This window comes from Electrona antarctica (genome assembly GCF_951216825.1).
Source record: "Electrona antarctica genome assembly, chromosome: 11".
In the NCBI taxonomy this organism is placed as follows: domain Eukaryota; kingdom Metazoa; phylum Chordata; class Actinopteri; order Myctophiformes; family Myctophidae; genus Electrona; species Electrona antarctica.
Genome location: NC_136792.1, coordinates 14,602,177 through 14,619,315, shown reverse-complemented (window position 1 = coordinate 14,619,315; position 17,139 = coordinate 14,602,177). Strand labels below are relative to the sequence as shown.

Below are 17,139 nucleotides of genomic sequence, written 5' to 3'. Positions count from 1 at the left end.
AGAATAGCAACATTTAAAATACGGTATAATGTTTATTATGTGATAATGTGCAGAATAACAACATTTAAAATACTACTATGTGCTGATGTGGCATTGAAGAACACGCCCGCCCCGCCCCTTTTCCCGTCACATCCGCTCTGCCGGCCTTCTGCTTCCGGGAACATCCAAGATGGCGCCTCCCATTCCCCTTCTTGCAGGTGCTGCATTTTAATTCTACCAAGAAGCACATTTTATCACACTCATGTCGCATAGTAATTTACCCCGTTCACAATGCGATTGTAGTGCAGGAATCACGTTATTAAAATGTTTCAAAATTGGTGTTATGCTGGTGCCTGGTGAATGTCTTCATCATGTACATATGCCAACTAACTGAACTCACCCGTCAACGTGGTTTGAAATATATTAATAATTCAGTTCAAGTAGAAACCATACGATTTTAAGTCATTCAATTATTATTACTGTCTTTTATTGGGTCTCGCTCTCTCTCTGTGTGTGTGTGTGTGTGTGTGTGTGTGTGTGTGTGTGTGTGTGTGTGTGTGTGTGTGTGTGTGTGTGTGTGTGTGTTTCTGTCTGTCAACAGTGCGTGGTTCAAATGGGACCTCATTGCTCTGCGGACCACCACTCTGTGAGGAGTGTCCCACCTTCCAGAGGTTTGATAAACAGAACCATGTGTTGACCATGTTGTCGTCTTATTTACTTTATTTGTTTATTTAGACGGGACAATGCATATGGACATTACATAAATGCAATGTAAATACACCGGATTTAGCAAAAATGCTAATTTTCATCCGCAGTCCCCACATAAGCAACAGTACAAGCAAACAGTACCTTACATTAGGAAAAAACATACATACACAAGGAAAGTACAAAGGTGTAAAGTGCATCTATATAATTTAGCTGCGTTTTTTTAAGGCCGATATGGATTTGTAACTAAAGTAACTCGTGCAGCATTGCTTTCAAATAATACAGGATTCAAGTAATGCAGGATATGCTGTCAAGTGCACTAGACTTAATAACATAACTACATGTTATGTTCTCTATAGTCTATATAGTTCTCAAACCTTGTAATGTCAATTGATAATTGATGTACATTTGGCCACGGACCCCCATCTGAAAAGGCTTTGTTCCACGGACCCCCAATAACAGAAGATTTGTGTTAAAAATTCAAAATATTTTTTTCAATATTTGTTTATCAAAAATAGCAAATGTACAAGCTCGCAGCACGGCATCTATCTATCTATCATATAATCAAATGCATCACAAACTGCTTGCATGAATGTGGATGGATGGGTGGTACACAGATCGATAGATATCGTAGAATATATATGTATTTGTATTTCTTTTATTAGTCATCATGGTATGTTTGTGTGTAATGGTGTATTGTTGAGGGGCGCTCCTATATACAGCTTTTTTGTCATAACTCGTGTCACATTTGCCATTGACAATGGCAAATGACAATGATAACAGAATATACGTCATATGTGTTTGAGCAAATCACCATGTTACGCCATGATGATAAGAGCGCCCCTCACTTCACACGGGTGTGATTGTGTTGTTTCCAGGGACGACAGAAAGAGCAGACATGTGACCTTCAGTAAAGACGGCTCCTTGTTTGGATGGTGCAACGGAGACAAGTAACTGACCTACAACCTCTGTCTGGTTTTAGCCACGTCATTTCATTTATTTAACTCATTATTATGTTCCTTTTCTTTTATCCAGTATGGTTATACGTTCAGAGATGATTATTATCAGAACACAGTAGAGCTATGCAACACATAAGACAATATCACTTAGAACCTCTGATGGATTTATAATTAAGATAAAACCCATTTGTTGCATATAAAATGCAAAAGGGACCAAAGATATAAAGGACTGTATTATACTGAATTACTGAGCTACACTATAAGAATACTCTTAAGGAAGTACTCAAAAGTACTGAGAAATACTCAGCACCACAACTAGGCAGAGAGCCTATGACCAAGTTAACCATAGCTTTAACAGGATTACTTTAAGCAGAAAGTACCTTGTACCCAATAAAAAGATGAAACCACCAGGAAGAAGGATTGTCCAGTCCGAGCAATTATGGTTTAGTTAATTCATTTTCAGATCAGAGAGACAGAACAGATCCGCATACAGCCAAATTACTCTCCCCTGTACCACCAAAAGGGCACAGGGTAGTCTCTGACGAACAATTCATTACAAAGGCATTAATACTGTAGAATTACAATTGTTGATACACTTTCATTGGCTCAATACACAGTTAATTTCCACAATGCCACGCTGGCACTAGGTGTCGAACGCTGATTGGACCAGCACATAGATGATGGGACTGATATTGGGACAGCTTCCTTAATTCCGTCCTTGATGGCCATAGACCGGGAAAGCGTGGACGCTGGCGTTGCCATGGCACCCTGAAGATAACATTCTTTCCCTGCTAGCAGAGACAGAGAGAAATACTCCTATCTACTTTCTCACTGGGCACCAAGGTCAAATGCATGTAGTGTTTATCCAAATAGACCTCTCAATATGCCAGCTAACTTTTGACTGGAGATAGACAGTGAATTTTAACTTGGCGTCTGGCAACCCAGAGTAAGCAGGCCGTAGGCTGATGATAAAACTGATGGTCAAAGGGCAAGATGACAAAATATGAACACTTGACACATGTCCACAAAAAATACCAAAGTAGCAGATCTACAGATCCATCAACCTCCTTTTCCAAATGACACCTTGTCAAGACCGCATAAACGACAATAAACTGTTTTATGTCTGTGTTGCCAGGGTAAACGTGGTGAAGGTGTCTGATGGGTCAGTGGTTTCGACCTTTGACCTGCCTAAAACATCCCAACTGGAGTTCTCCCCCCTCAATGCCATCCTGGCTACCTGGCAACCCTACACCAGTAAGTATATACCAGTAGACACTGAATACAAGAACGCTCGTCCCGGGTCAAATCCAGTGGCCTCGGAACAGTCGCCACCAGGTATTCCAAATCGTAACCTGAGTAAAACTATGCCTAAATCTAACCTTATCCCTAAACATGACCAGTGGTGTTTTGGTCGCTACGCAGGACAACACAGCGTTCCAGTAGTACTTTTTCACTCGCATGCAGCCATGCGCAGGTATGTTACGGATGTGCACGCAAATGTGTATCCCCCCTCGATTCAAGTAAATGGGAACCCCAAATGGCTACTTTTCATAATAGTCCGGGAGCCGTGGGGCTGAACGTGGTTTCGTCAGATAAAGTTTATTTCTCAACTGATTCTTGTAGCTTGGGGTCACCTCTCACGAATTCAAGAGGGTGCCCAGTGATGTCCCTTGGGCAAATTTAGTTATTAACCCCTTAATGCCTGAAATACTAACAAATCCCTGAATATAAAGTTGTATGGTATTTCATGCGAATTACTTGGTCTAAATACATCAAATTTGCTTTCTACATGTGTTTGTGGATGTGGATAGGCACAATGTAGTAGATTTATGATGAATGCATTATTAATTAATGCATATTAACCCCTTCATGCCTCAAACCCCCAAATCCCATAAAATATATTGTTTAAATGCATCAAATTAGCTTGAATGTGGATATGTACAATATATTTGATTTCAGAATAGGGCATTTTTAGATATTAACCCCATCATGCTTAACACAGCAAAAGCCCATAAAATAGGCCTACAATAATTAATGCAAAAGCAACAAATTTGCATTCCAAAATAAATGCTTATTTGGAAGTGGTCATGTCCACCACACCTCCTTTCCTATGAATTAACTCGATCACTTATTACTTTATTACACTTATTACTTTATTACACTTATTACTGCAGGTCTTTAGGTAGATTGGTAGGGCTCAGTGGCCTGATAGATCTGTCTTTTTCCATCCAAACTACTCTCGTCTCATGCTGGTGTAAGATGCCCATCAACATTTTGCCACAAAGATGTTTAAAAGTGGGGGATCTATACATTCTCAATTAATCTGTTGATGGTAGTGCAGCTGGTTTTAAGTACATGCATGACCTTTCCCATTATTTTCTCCCAGACTAGTATTCTAGTTTCCTCCATAGTTTCCTTAACTGAACAGGACCTGAAGGTCCAGATGGCACTTGCTGGAATGCCTATAGCACAAGATGAGGAGTGTGGAAATCAGACCTCAAAAGGCGGCTGTTTGTAGCTACAGTGATTGGAGGAGATATATCATGATAGGACATGGTATTTCTAGCTGACCCCCGTCTCCCTGGCATCTCTGCTGACTGACCTGATCATGACCATGATGTAATCACAGACTTCACAGTAGACCTATATCTCGAAGATTAGGTAGACATCACTGTCAGACAGGTATGTGGTTGACATCAGCTGGATGGTCCAAAGGTCTGATACATCAATGACAGTGACATCAGCATCAGCAGCATTCCTCCCGAAGTGACGTCTTCAATGTGGACGTGGCTTTCTGAATTAGATCAATCACTTCTTTGCAATGTATTTAAAGAATCGATTTTCACTCATCTTCTAACACCGTGCTCATGCTTCTAATGAGAGACCCCCATGCTTCTAATGAGAGCCCCTTGATGCATCTCAAGGGGCTTATCCTTTCAATAAAGGTATATACATTTGCATTCCATCCTCTGTGAACATGGCAGTTAAGACTGGTGCCAGCTCATAGGCAAGGGCGTCCTCCACATGAACATCACAGTCACTAGACAGGAGTACGATGACCATTGAATAGATATAATTTAGGTCATACACTTTGGAGTGTATCATTTGAATTGGATTTGGCTGTTGTTGCCACCATCTTCAACCTGAAAAGAAATATGCTACAGTTTCACTAATACAGATGGTAGAAAGCAGATTTGATACATTTGCATACAATCTCATTCTCAAAAGATATATTTTATGGCATGTTGGGGTTTCCAGGCATGAAGGGGTTAATAATATGCATTAATAAATAATGCATTAATCATACATTTTATACATTTATACAATGCGGATTGCATATCCACATTCATAAACACTGTAGAATTCAAAGTTGATGCATGAAATACCAAAAAACTCTTATTTTGGGTGGATTCTTTTGTGTTTCGGGCATTAAGGGGCTAATAACAAAAAATGCCCAAGGGATATCACTGGGCACCCTCTTGAATTATTAAGAGGTGACCCCAAGCTACAAGAATCAGTTGACAAAAAAACTTTATCTGAAGAAACCACGTTCAGCCAAAAATCACCCTTCGGTTCCCGGACTATAACAGGTGTGCAAATATATCGTCACACCTCACATACACGGTAAGCAACACAGCATTTTAAACAATCTTTTAGTATAATTCAAGGCATTCCTAGAGAAGATTTACAAAGAATAGTCAATTCTTATACAAACATGTTTCTTACTACTATTTATACACCTATAAACCTAAGTAAAATTAATATTAATCACATACATTATGTAGGTGCGTGTGTATGTGACGTCATTAAAATACCGTTCCCCTAGAGGATTTTCCTAAACCAAACCTTATTCTTTCTCTAGTGTGCATGCGTGTGCACCGTTTCGTTCCGTAGCTGCGCGTGCACGTCACAATTATTTTGGTACACGGCGGGGTACTGCGTTCTACGACCATGACACCACTGTTCCTAACCTTAAAACAAATACAAGGGGTGAGTGTTCCGGTTACCGACACACACTACTAGTTTGTGGTTTCTCTTCTGGTCATTGACCTACTGGTCAATGATCAAAAACACACAGTGTAGTAGACAGTAGACAGTGTCTACTGTTTTTGATCATTTGTGTGTGTGTGTGTGTGTGTGTGTGCGTGTGCGTGTGCGTGTGCGTGTGCGTGCGCGTGCGCGTGCGCGTGTGCGCGTGTGTGTGTGTGTCAGAGAGCCAGGAGAGCGTGCAGGGGGACCCTAACCTTCAGCTGTGGGACCTAGAGACAGGCAGCAACCTGAAGGCTCTTTATCAGAAGAAGGTTGATTTATGGTGAGAACACTGCTATTGTTGACGGTCACTTGTGTTGTGGCATGTGTTTTTTGTATGGTGTGTATACTATAGTATTAGTAGGGGTGGGCAAGTAAATTTGACTGTGGGCCAGTTTATTTGTAAGTCATGATTAGATGATGGGCCAGAGCATAATCAAATCAAACTTTATTTCTAGAGCACATTTACAAAGACCAGAAGGTCAACCAAAGTGCTGTACACGATCATGAGGCAAACATACAATAACACAAGTAGCATAGTAAAACAAAATCCAAGCAACACAAATAGTACACAGGTTAATTAGGTCAAACATTGAAAGCCAGGGAGAAGAGAGGGGTTTTAAGTAAAGACTTACAGGCCTCTAGGGAGCAGGCAGACTTGATATGTAGGGGCAGACAGTTCCAGAGTTTGGGGCCGGCCACTGAAAAGGCACGTCACCTCTGGACCTGTAATTGGAATTGGGCACAGTCAGCATAATCTGACTCTCTGTCAGAACTGTAGTTCGGAAAGCCTTTCTGAAGCTGAAGATGTTCAAATAGCGGAGATAAAAAAGAAAGAGAAAATACTCTTATCTCCATATTGTGTTTGTTTTTCTAAATTAACACCCTACTTGATCATACAACAGCGTCACAAATGCATCAAAAGTTGCAAAAGGCCTGAGCTGTGGCTCAGCGGTCCAGGCACCGTGGCTGGTAATCCAGTCTGGCAGTGTGCCGCGGGTTCGACTCCCGATCCCGACGGCTTTTACTGCATGTTACCCCCCATCTCCCCCCATTTCCTGTCAGCCTCCATAAAAAAATTAAAATAAAATAAAGGCGAAAGCCACAAAAAAAAGTTGTAGTCGTAGATCCACAAGCTTGCAACTGCTAGTCAATTTAGCTATTTTTGAATTTGAATCCTGAAAAGTAACTGTTTTGGACATATGAGGTTTCCACCCGACAGAGACCTTATGATGTGCTATTGTATGTTGTTTTAATACTGGGATGTTATCATAATGGTGGTGTTATTTTATGTGTGTTATTACTGTATGGTGTCTCACTGTATGTTGTTTTTAAGAAGAGTGTTATTTTATGATCTGTTATGTTATGTTATGTTATTGTACGGTGTGTTATTGTATGGTGTGTTATTTTCTCAGGTGTCCCAGTTGGTCAGATGACGAGAAGATTGCTGTGCGGAGCGTCAACAATGAACTACACTTCTATGAGAACAACGACTTCAGTAAGAGACAACCTGGTGTTGTATTGATATATGCCTATTACAGGACTATAGAGTCATAGAAAAGACTATAGAACTATATCAAATACTATTATATACTGGAAATAAAATAACCGTACATTATGTATGAATGAAACAAGTTGCTGTGTCTCTTCCCAGTCTGAGCACCAAAATCTGCTCGGCCCTTAGCCTAACTAATATACGTATTAGGTATGTAAAGCTCTGAAAAGTGCTGTGTCCTCCTGTAACCCTTCTTGCCACCTTCTCTTTATATTGATGTCACTACTATGCCGACATATCTTAGTCACTCGTTCTCATATCTTTAGTTCTGTTGTTCCCGACCACTAATGTTAAGAATGTGATGTAGGGTAGATAGAGTTAAGATTGTGATTTAGATAGCATATTATTTAAACAAGACTGATGCTTGAGTCACTCTTTACCTAGCCTCGGAAACCCAGACGTTTTTATTTCCAGGGAGAGAAAAAAAAGTCTGGGACCGAGTCCACTTCAATACGGCATACAGTAGCGCAAACGTCGATCACTCTCTGCTGATTTCTGATCGTCTGCACCTTTGTTAAATTGACGCATACACGCACACCCGTACACACACACACTCCTCTCTCTCTCTGTCGCTCTAATTAATTAGTCTCATGTCGCGCAGCTGCGTCTAGATTCTCCCGGCGGATCCTGCCGGGAGCTGCCTATAGAGCATCTTGAGTCGTGACAACTCATGACAACAAACAATATTTTGTACGGAACAAATAATTAGAAAGAAGAAGAAAACGGCAGGTTACAACACTCTTTTTGTTGTTTTTCTTCTTTGTAATTATTTGTTTGGTCCAAAATATTGTGTTTGTTGTCATGAGTTGTCACGACTCGAGTTGGCTTTGTCCGCGGCGTAACCGTCTTTAAATAAATACTTTTTGAAATGTCTATGAGGAAAATGAATGGAGAATCATTTCCTGGGCCATGGTAGAGGGCGGGACTGCGACGCTCTATGCCATAGAAAGCATAGACGGACCCTATCCTACTGTTTACCTGGTGGCATTTAATTACAATGCACATAATGTTATTTAGATGGAACATGGTTTAAACAAATCTTCATTGTTCATTTATCGAAGTGGTGTAGTAGACAAATAATGGTCGTACGGCAAGATCACCACAATTGTCTGAATGTATCATTCCACTAGTGTGACATTCTGACTTGAACAGACTGCACCTGTTTGTTCTATCGTAGACATGCGAGCAGCATTAAGGGTGTTATTTAAATGACTGTCGGTTTCAGCCGTGAGATTAATCAAAGCTCAGACTAAATGTATGCTAGGATTTTGTATAAGATTGCTTGATAAATCCCACTTCTAAAAAAATAAAAATAAGCTGGTTTGTACATTCCATTCCATTGATAAATGAGGGCCACTATATCCACTATATACAGTATGTCACTATACTGTTCCTCTCTACATTCTATTTATGTGATTATTTACATATAATTTAAAAGTTTCTGCTAAATGCCTAAATTTTGATGATCCATTTAATTAAAAGACCAGCTTTATATCCCATTGTACTAGTATTGTAACGGTAGCTGTTACTACCTGTGTTCTCAGACACCATCGCCAACAAGCTTCACATGCAGAAGGTGTCAGACTTTGTTCTGTCACCAGGAGGACATCCCAGTAAGGTAGGACAACATACATTGTAACTAGGCCTGTCACAATTATTACGTCATAATCTCTTGGCTAGTAGCAATTATTTGCATGACAATTAGTCATGGACTCGTGACAGCCCTTATTGTAACCGTGTGAAGTGATGTAATGTGGTGTTGCGTCCTGTAGGTGGCGGTGTATGTTCCAGGTGTGAAGGGGTCCCCGTCCTTCGTGCGTCTCTATCAGTACCCCAATTTTGGAGGTCCGTCTGCAGCCCTGGCCAACAAGAGCTTCTTCAAAGGAGACAGAGTGTCCATGCTGTGGAATAAAAAAGGTTCGTGTTTCAAAGATTAATCACTATACACACATGATTGTTCCGGCACAAACCTAGAACTCCAGTACAAGGAATAGTTTCACTGCTATACAATTTGTATTTGTGTTGCAGCATCAGCAGTGTTGGTGTCAACGAGCACCGAGGTTGATAAGACTGGAGCGTCATACTACGGAGAGCAGGGTCTGCACTATGTGGCTGTCAATGGAGAGAGTGCTGTGGTCCAACTACGTTAGTACACACACTGCTGCACTTTAACCGCTTTCACTGCCAAGAGTAAATGCTTATTTAGTTTAGTTTGTCCTTACATTTCATGTAGTCACAGAATATGTATGTGCCGTTCGCTCGGTGTTAGCGAGTCAAACGGCCGTGCCATTCCTTTTTGTTACGTGACCAAAAAGAGGAATGATAGAGTGGAGATAATCGCATGAGAAAAAAATGTGTCTCTCCATCTTCCAGCTAAGAACGGTCCTATATATGACGTGGTGTGGCATCCAAACTCTTCAGAGTTCTGTGTGGTTTATGGTTTCATGCCTGCCAAGGCCACCGTCTATAACCTCAAATGTGATCCTGTGTTTGACTTCGGCACCGGATCCAGAAACGCTGCCTACTACAGGTGAGGAAATTAAACACTGGCTCCTGTCTTCTTCTTTTGTTTTGTCTTCTTCATTCTAATTCTTACTATTGAAGGTGTTGTTGATTCTGTCCAGTCCTCAGGGTCATATCTTGGTGTTAGCTGGGTTTGGGAACTTGAGAGGACAGATGGAGGTTTGGGACATCAAGAAATACAAACAGGTGACAAAGTACAGACAACCTGTCTAATATCATGTATGTATTGATGTATGCAGGTTTCTATAGTCATGTATGTTTGCACTGCAGTAATATGTACTGTATGCATTTATACATAGAGACTCTGCGCGTGACTTCACCGTACCCGGATGTTAAAACAGATTAATCGCCCAGGACGAAGTTCTTGGTCCTTTCTATTAGTAACGCCTGACGCTCAGGACGAAGTATTGTCCTAAAGACGAAGTTTATTGATACGAGAACAGATCGCCTGGCTGTATAGCCCAGGCGCGCCTGCTGGGCTCTCCTCGGTGACGCGCAAGACTGAGACGTCATCAAAAAACTCCCTCCTCTGTTTAGCTGATGAAAACGAAAATCTTAAAACGTTCATAAATCGTGATCTAAATCATCCCGTCTTTTTCTGAAAAAATATCCTGTGTTAGACGGCGCTCCGCGGTCCAGTCGCTAGTCTCGATAGATTTATTCTTGTTTCCCGTTGTTGTCGATCGATTCTAAAGTGCTGTGGCTATTGTTAGCTGCTACACAACATCATGAACTTCCGGCCTGTCCGTCCGGAAAAGGCGTCCGTGTTTATAAATCGACTGGGCGCATGAATGTAATGGATTAAATAGTTCCGGGCAATTAAAGTGTTAACTCAACTTTCTGTCTTGACAGCCCATATACATCCAAACACAAAAGTCCTTTCTGATTGTATTAAACAACGTTAAATTCACCAACATTGCAGCTGTACGGAAAGTTTTTGTTTAATAAATATCCACCATAGACATATGAACTACTTTCTGTCAAGAAATTCAGTGCATGTGATTATTAAGTATTAAGTGTCAAGAGTTTGGAAGCACTCGTTTTAAATATCGAAACGTCCTGCTGCCTCCTGCATTATGTGCAATTTAGAAACGAGGTGGCACGCAGGGCCGTTGAGTGATTTACAATGAGCGCTTCCAATGCTCCAAACTACTGAATGTTTTGCCACTCACTCTAGATGAGGGGGGGGTGTCCCGGTCGAAAAAGTGATGCAGTAATATATCATGTACTACTGTATGTATTTATGTATGCAGTATTATGGATGTATGCATATACATGTACATATTAATGTACTGTATATACAAGTCTGGTTTCATTGTACTGTCTGTATGTATTAACATGTGCAGTAATGTCATGTATGTATTGCTGTACGCAGGTTTGTAAGACCCAGGCTCCAGACTGTACCTTCTTCTCCTGGTGTCCAGACGGCGAGCACGTTGTCACGGCAACCTGCGCTCCACGGTTACGCGTGTCTAATGGTTACAAGATCTGGCACTACACCGGCTCTGTTCTCTACCAGCAGGTAATGATAACACTAAAACATACACCTGTGTGAAGTGAGCAGTGCAACTGTATCGTGTGGGGGTCTCCGGGGGTTCCCCGCAACATGGCCTGGTTCCGGCGAGCCTTCCCGCGTCCGGGAAGTCGAGAAATGACGGAGTTATCGTGGTGCAGCTTTCCGTGCTGGGACGCGTACGCCGTACGGGGAAGCATACACATACATACATAGGGACACACATAGCTCCGTAATGGAGCGGAGGCACCGCTCAAAAACTGAACATTTAACACAATCTATGCCAAACTCGAGAAATCTCATGTTTAGGTATTAAACCCTCCAGTGCCAACATGAGAACACGAAAAATGTTAAAAGAATATTAATCCAGAATGGTCGCTTCCCCCGTCGCTAGGCAACGTTGTGACGTCATTGAAACCCCAAAACTCTGTGCACATAGATTACACGCACAATCTTAGCAGCGTTTTCTTGGAATTGAGGCTCAGATTGGTGGTGGGACGATGTTAGGAGCTCAATAAAATATTAGCGCAACCTCACGGTTAGCATATTAGCCATTCTAACGCTAGAGAAAGGGACCCCGGCACTGGCCCCACAGTGCCGGGGGCAAAGGTGCCATGGAATCGGTAATATGTTGAATAATAATACCTTTAAATGTATGCAACAACATTTTAGTTTTCTCCCCAATGTATGTCAATTTCCCCTTGAACAATGGAGCGGAGGGTGTTGAGCAGTGTTTTAACTCTTTGTGCCCAAGGTTTCATGTTCATTTGTAGATCAGTTGAAGGATTCTGTGTAATAGGATGTTTTGTGGCGTTTCCAGGAAACCCCACAAGGTGCGGAGTTGTGGCAGGTCCTGTGGCAGTCCTTCCCAGAAAACGTGTTCCCTGAGCGGCCGGTCAAGTACCAAGCCGCCCCCAGTGACCTGGGCAGCACGGAGGCCAAGACAGCACAGGCCTACAGGCCACCAGCGCTACGCAACCAACCAATCACAGCCAGCTCCAAACTGGTGAGGAGGAGCATAATCGGATAGGCTGTGTTGTGTTGGTTGGTCTATAACACCGCACACGTGTGCCCTTTCCCACAACATGGCCTGATCACATCCTATACACTTTGGGCTATATATCTTACGCCTTATCCCTAAACCTATTTGCACTATTTTGAAAACCCTTTTAAAATAGTTAAAATAGCTGATCTACGAGCTCACAACGTGTCGATGTAGATCGGCTAGTTGAACTATTTTAAAAGGTTTTTCAAAATATTAAAAAATGGAAAATACGTTTAGGGTAAGGGGTGGCGCAAGATATGGCCCACAATGTTTGTCCAGTATCCTACACCCTCAAACAACATTTGTGTGGCAAATAACTGACGTGTGCGTGTGTGTGTGTGTCTCAGCATGAGGAGGAGCCCCCTCAGAACATGCGTGGTGGAGCGGCTCCGGCTTCCAAAGCTGCTCTGAAGAACCAGAAGAAACGAGAGGCCAGGAAAGCTGCTCGACAGGTCACACTCAATTATACAGTATACACACAAGACATAGTCTATACACACAACTGACAGGGTTCCCACCGACATAAAATATTTTGAAATTAGAAAAAAACTTTTTCCAGTCCTGGAAAAGGTTTAGAATTTATCAAGGGCCCTGGAAAAATTGTTATACATTGTTTTTTAGATATTGATTTTGATAATAAAAAAACATTACACAAAATATGTAACATAAGTCAATATTTGCCAAATGGGAAGCGTGATTGCAGCCTAATGTGTACTGAACATGACAAAAATAACAGATCTACAAGCTCACAACGTGCTGCAGCGTGATCCTATGCCCTAGAATAGGTGTAGCAAAACATTTTGCACAAAATTTGGAATGGAATTATATCTATTCTATTATTCTATGCTTTATTATTGCTACATTGCCTGTCTTTGGGCATTGCACATAGGGGTAAGAGACTCATTATTGTGCTGAATGATTGTTATATAGGCCCAAATTGGGTTAAATATTCTAGAAAAGTTTTGGAAATTCATTGGTAAAAATGTGTGGGAACCCTGAACTGAGACAGGAATAACTTGGCGACACACTAGACAGGTCTTCAAGTGTGAACAAACACAATTTCTGTCAATAAATTCTGGGTATATGCGCTAAAGAAATGATGTTTCACAGTAGGCATAGTTTTAAAATTATGTTTAATGTTTTAGGATGCAAAGCTGGAAGCCCCAGAGCCTCCGTCTGACTCCACCCCTGCCGCCACAAACAGCCAATCAGCAGCACCCACGTCTGGTGACCCGGAGACAGACAAGAAGATTAAGAGCGTAAAGAAGGTGAGCAGTAATGAAGACTGTACCAGGTGGTTGGACAGAAACAAATGCCCTTTTCTTTTTTTCAACTTATTGTTTTTTATTGTCATTGCTGGGGTAGACAATACATTTTATACATATGCATCATATATCATCATTCAGTTCTTCAATACAGAAAATTGTCTCCCCAAGGAGACAGCAGCAACATACATAACACATTTGAAAAATAATAATCATAAATAATACTAACAACAATAATAATGAGGAAATGTAAACATGAAAGACAACATCTTGATCAAGTAATTCAACAGACAAGAAATAAAATAAAATAGAATAAAAATAATAAAGTAAATAAAAGGAAAGGGGGGGGGGGGGGGGGTGTCCATCAATCTTTGTAATGTTAAATCTCGATGCGCGCGAAGGGCACAAATGCCCTTTTCTATCACGTTTTCTTTCTCGTGTCCCTGCAGCATGTCAGGTTAGATGGAAACAAATGGACTTTTTGTTCATGTTTTCCACATTTTCTTGCGCATGACGCTGTATGCCTTACAGTGTAAGGCATACAGCGTCATGCGCAAGAAAATTCTCACTCGCTCCTGTTCTGACATACTGTAGGTGTAAGGCTTACACCTACAGTATGTCAGAACAGGAGCGAGTGAGTTTAGGTTTGTAGTGAAGGGTGAGAACGCACCCTGCTGTAAAGGTAAGGGCTGCACTGGATTTATAATACAAAACATCACGAGAGTGATATGGAATCCAGCTGCGCCACAATAATAGCTTAATGTCCACTATGATATTCAAAGCCAAAATCGGAATTGAATGGACAATTCTATCAATTGCCAAGCCCTACATGTCTTCTGTTTTCTGACTTGCAGAAGCTGAGAGCCATTGAGGAGTTGAAGGAGTTGCAGGCCTCTGGTAAAACCCTGCAGAAAAACCAGGTCAGTGTGTGCTTGTGTGAAAAAAGACCTGAATGTTCTGGGGGTCAGTTTCCTCTCATGTCCAATGGGTTTACGGATTAAACTTCTCAGTCAACTGATTTCAGTCATTTGGATTCCATAGTAGCCAGCATGTGTTCTATCTATGGAACCATGTCATCACTGCAAATAAGCTATCTACAAGCTTACAACACGTCGCAGTGTTGTAAGCTCATAGAGATCGTTTCGGACGGTTGTGGCTCAGGAGGTAGAGCAGGTCGTCCAATGATCCCTGGGTCGGCGGTTCGAATCCCGGCTCCTCCAGTCCACATGTCGAAGTGTCCTTGGGCAAGACACTGAACCCTACATTGCCTCCAATGAGTCGGTCGGTGTGAGCTTGCCACCATTGGTGTGTGAATGTGGGAAGTGAGGACGCTGACGTCGACTGTTCGCCGCTTCACCTCCCAATGTATGAATGAATGAACCATTGTAAAGCGCTTTGAGCACTTGGAAAAGCGCTATAAAAATGCAATTCATTATTAATTAAAAATGCAATTCATTTCACAAATCGCACAAAAAGTTAGTTGTGAGAATGTATTTATTTGTGTGTTTCTCCTCCCCAGCTGGAGAAGATGCAGAAAGAGGAGCAGCTGTTGAAGGAGCTGGAGGAGCTGGAGTTGGGAGAGTAGGAGTACGTCTCCTCCTCTGCTCCTTTGCATCAACAGAACGCTGCTTTTGAACCCTTACCTGCACCAACACCGCCAAGGTTGTGGGTTCTATTCCCCCGTGGGGGCTTCATGGCTAGAGCAAGACGCTCACATCACCAGCTACACGGGAATTAGAACCCCCAACCCATGAAGTGTTGGTGCCTTGCTCCTATTGGTGCTCAATGGTTCCAATCATTTAGAGGCTCCTGTCCGCACTCTAGAGGGCCCCTGTGGGGGTCCAGAGCCCCAGGTTGGGAGTCAGGATGATACTCTTGATAGGTGATGGTTTAGATCCATGTGGAACATAGGACTTCTTTTTTTTTTTTGCATACATATCTCTTTAAAGGTCAATTTATGTTTTAAGCGACAACTGTCAAATGGCGCATGATTACACTACATCTCTTACAATGTTTTGAGCGTTCATATTGTCTGCGATTCATGGACATCACTACACATTTTAAACAAGGAAGAGAATGTACCTTTCAAGAGGTACACCCTCTGAGAAGTTCCTCCATGGTTTTGACGTCAATTTCATACATTTCAACGTCAAAGACATTTGCGCAAACCATAAATTGACCTCAAGGGTTCATGAACGGATCTACCATAAATATTGGCCACTCTGGAGATCCTCAGCTGTAACTAGCGTTGCCATTAAATGTATTGCTGAAGTTAAAAAACACATGAAACAAACCGTAAACCAAGGTTCCCTTGGATGCCAGAGGGTTCTACTGCTACTGGTTCTAAATTTCTAAAACTTAATTTCTTCACTGTGGGGTAGAAATCTTGTATGTCCAAAACAGGAAATGGGGCGGGGGAACTGTATTCCAATTGATCCTAGTTATTTAGTCGCAAGCTCTTGTTTATATTGTTAATTGGTTCTATATAAGAACCACAGACCGATTGAACCATTTTCAGCTTAGCTCTTGGGCAAAAATGCCGTCATGCAACGCATTGAGTTTGTAGATGTGCTATTTTCTTTGACACTGTCATATGAACAAATATGGGGGGGAGGGACGTAGATAGATGAAATATGGACATACAAGTTTTCTAGTCTACTCAACAGCAATGATTGGTCAATTAACATAAGAGCATTATTGCTATGCAATGTTATGTACAGATAATGAAGCAAAGTGAGGCTGTGTCAAATATAGGGTTTGTAAATTACACACAATCCCAAAGCTTTCAAACAGCTGAATACGAAGCCAAACGTGAATTTGGTTTGTAGCCACATGGGTTGGTTGTCAGTATTTACATTGAGAAGAAAATCCAGAAGAGAACTGAATCCAGACCTGTTTCAGGCTCTTCACTGCAGTACTGATGTTATTCTTAAACAGTACAGCAAAAAGTTAAGCACTTCTTCATCCATTTGTTATTGTTTTGTTTTTTTAAGGCGAATTGCCTTTGTTGAATGCTGAATGGTTGAATAAAACATGCAATAAATGTTTTATATCCAGGCGTTTGGTTTGCGTTGGTTTTATTTGGAGTATAAGGCTATTAAAACAGAATTGTATACTTACTTGATTTACAAAGACATGAAAACAAAGTGAATTCAATAGAACTACATTTCATGATTATGTGTACCGCCCCGGTAAGAACATCCAGTTAGCTGACCCCAAGGTTGATTTCACCCAACACCGCAACTACGATCAGGATACCTGAAATGTATGTAATATCACAGCCATTCTTTAGGTGTACTGTTATGTAAGTAAGTAGTAGGTAGGTAAGTGTCTACAGTCTAGACTCTAAAATAAAGAGACGCCCAAATTCTCATGTGGCTCATTATAACTTTGAATTGTTACTTTGTCCACAAGAGGGCAGCATTGCATCACTCCAGATATGAACGTCAAATTACAAATGAGTTGTGTTGTGTGTAGACATTAGACTGCAGTTGTACAGTTTGTGGTTAAACTTATGATTATCTGGGGACGATTTTCCATGTTAATAATTCACATTTAGTATTTAA

General features: G+C 41.4%; 1 protein-coding gene across 1 annotated transcript; it reads left to right on the top strand.

Moving 5' to 3' along the window:
• The first annotated feature begins 110 nt into the window (after positions 1-110).
• Positions 111-16,631, top strand: eif2a (eukaryotic translation initiation factor 2A). The gene is made up of 17 exons (XM_079514161.1): positions 111-197; positions 581-650; positions 1,563-1,634; positions 2,779-2,897; positions 5,856-5,955; positions 7,088-7,170; positions 8,772-8,845; positions 9,000-9,144; positions 9,256-9,372; positions 9,601-9,757; positions 9,852-9,936; positions 11,126-11,272; positions 12,084-12,269; positions 12,656-12,760; positions 13,454-13,576; positions 14,428-14,493; positions 15,093-16,631. Exons 1-17 carry the CDS (start codon positions 170-172, stop codon positions 15,156-15,158), a joined length of 1,743 nt encoding a protein of 580 aa, XP_079370287.1. The 5' UTR covers positions 111-169; the 3' UTR covers positions 15,159-16,631.
• The last annotated feature ends 508 nt before the right edge of the window (positions 16,632-17,139 follow it).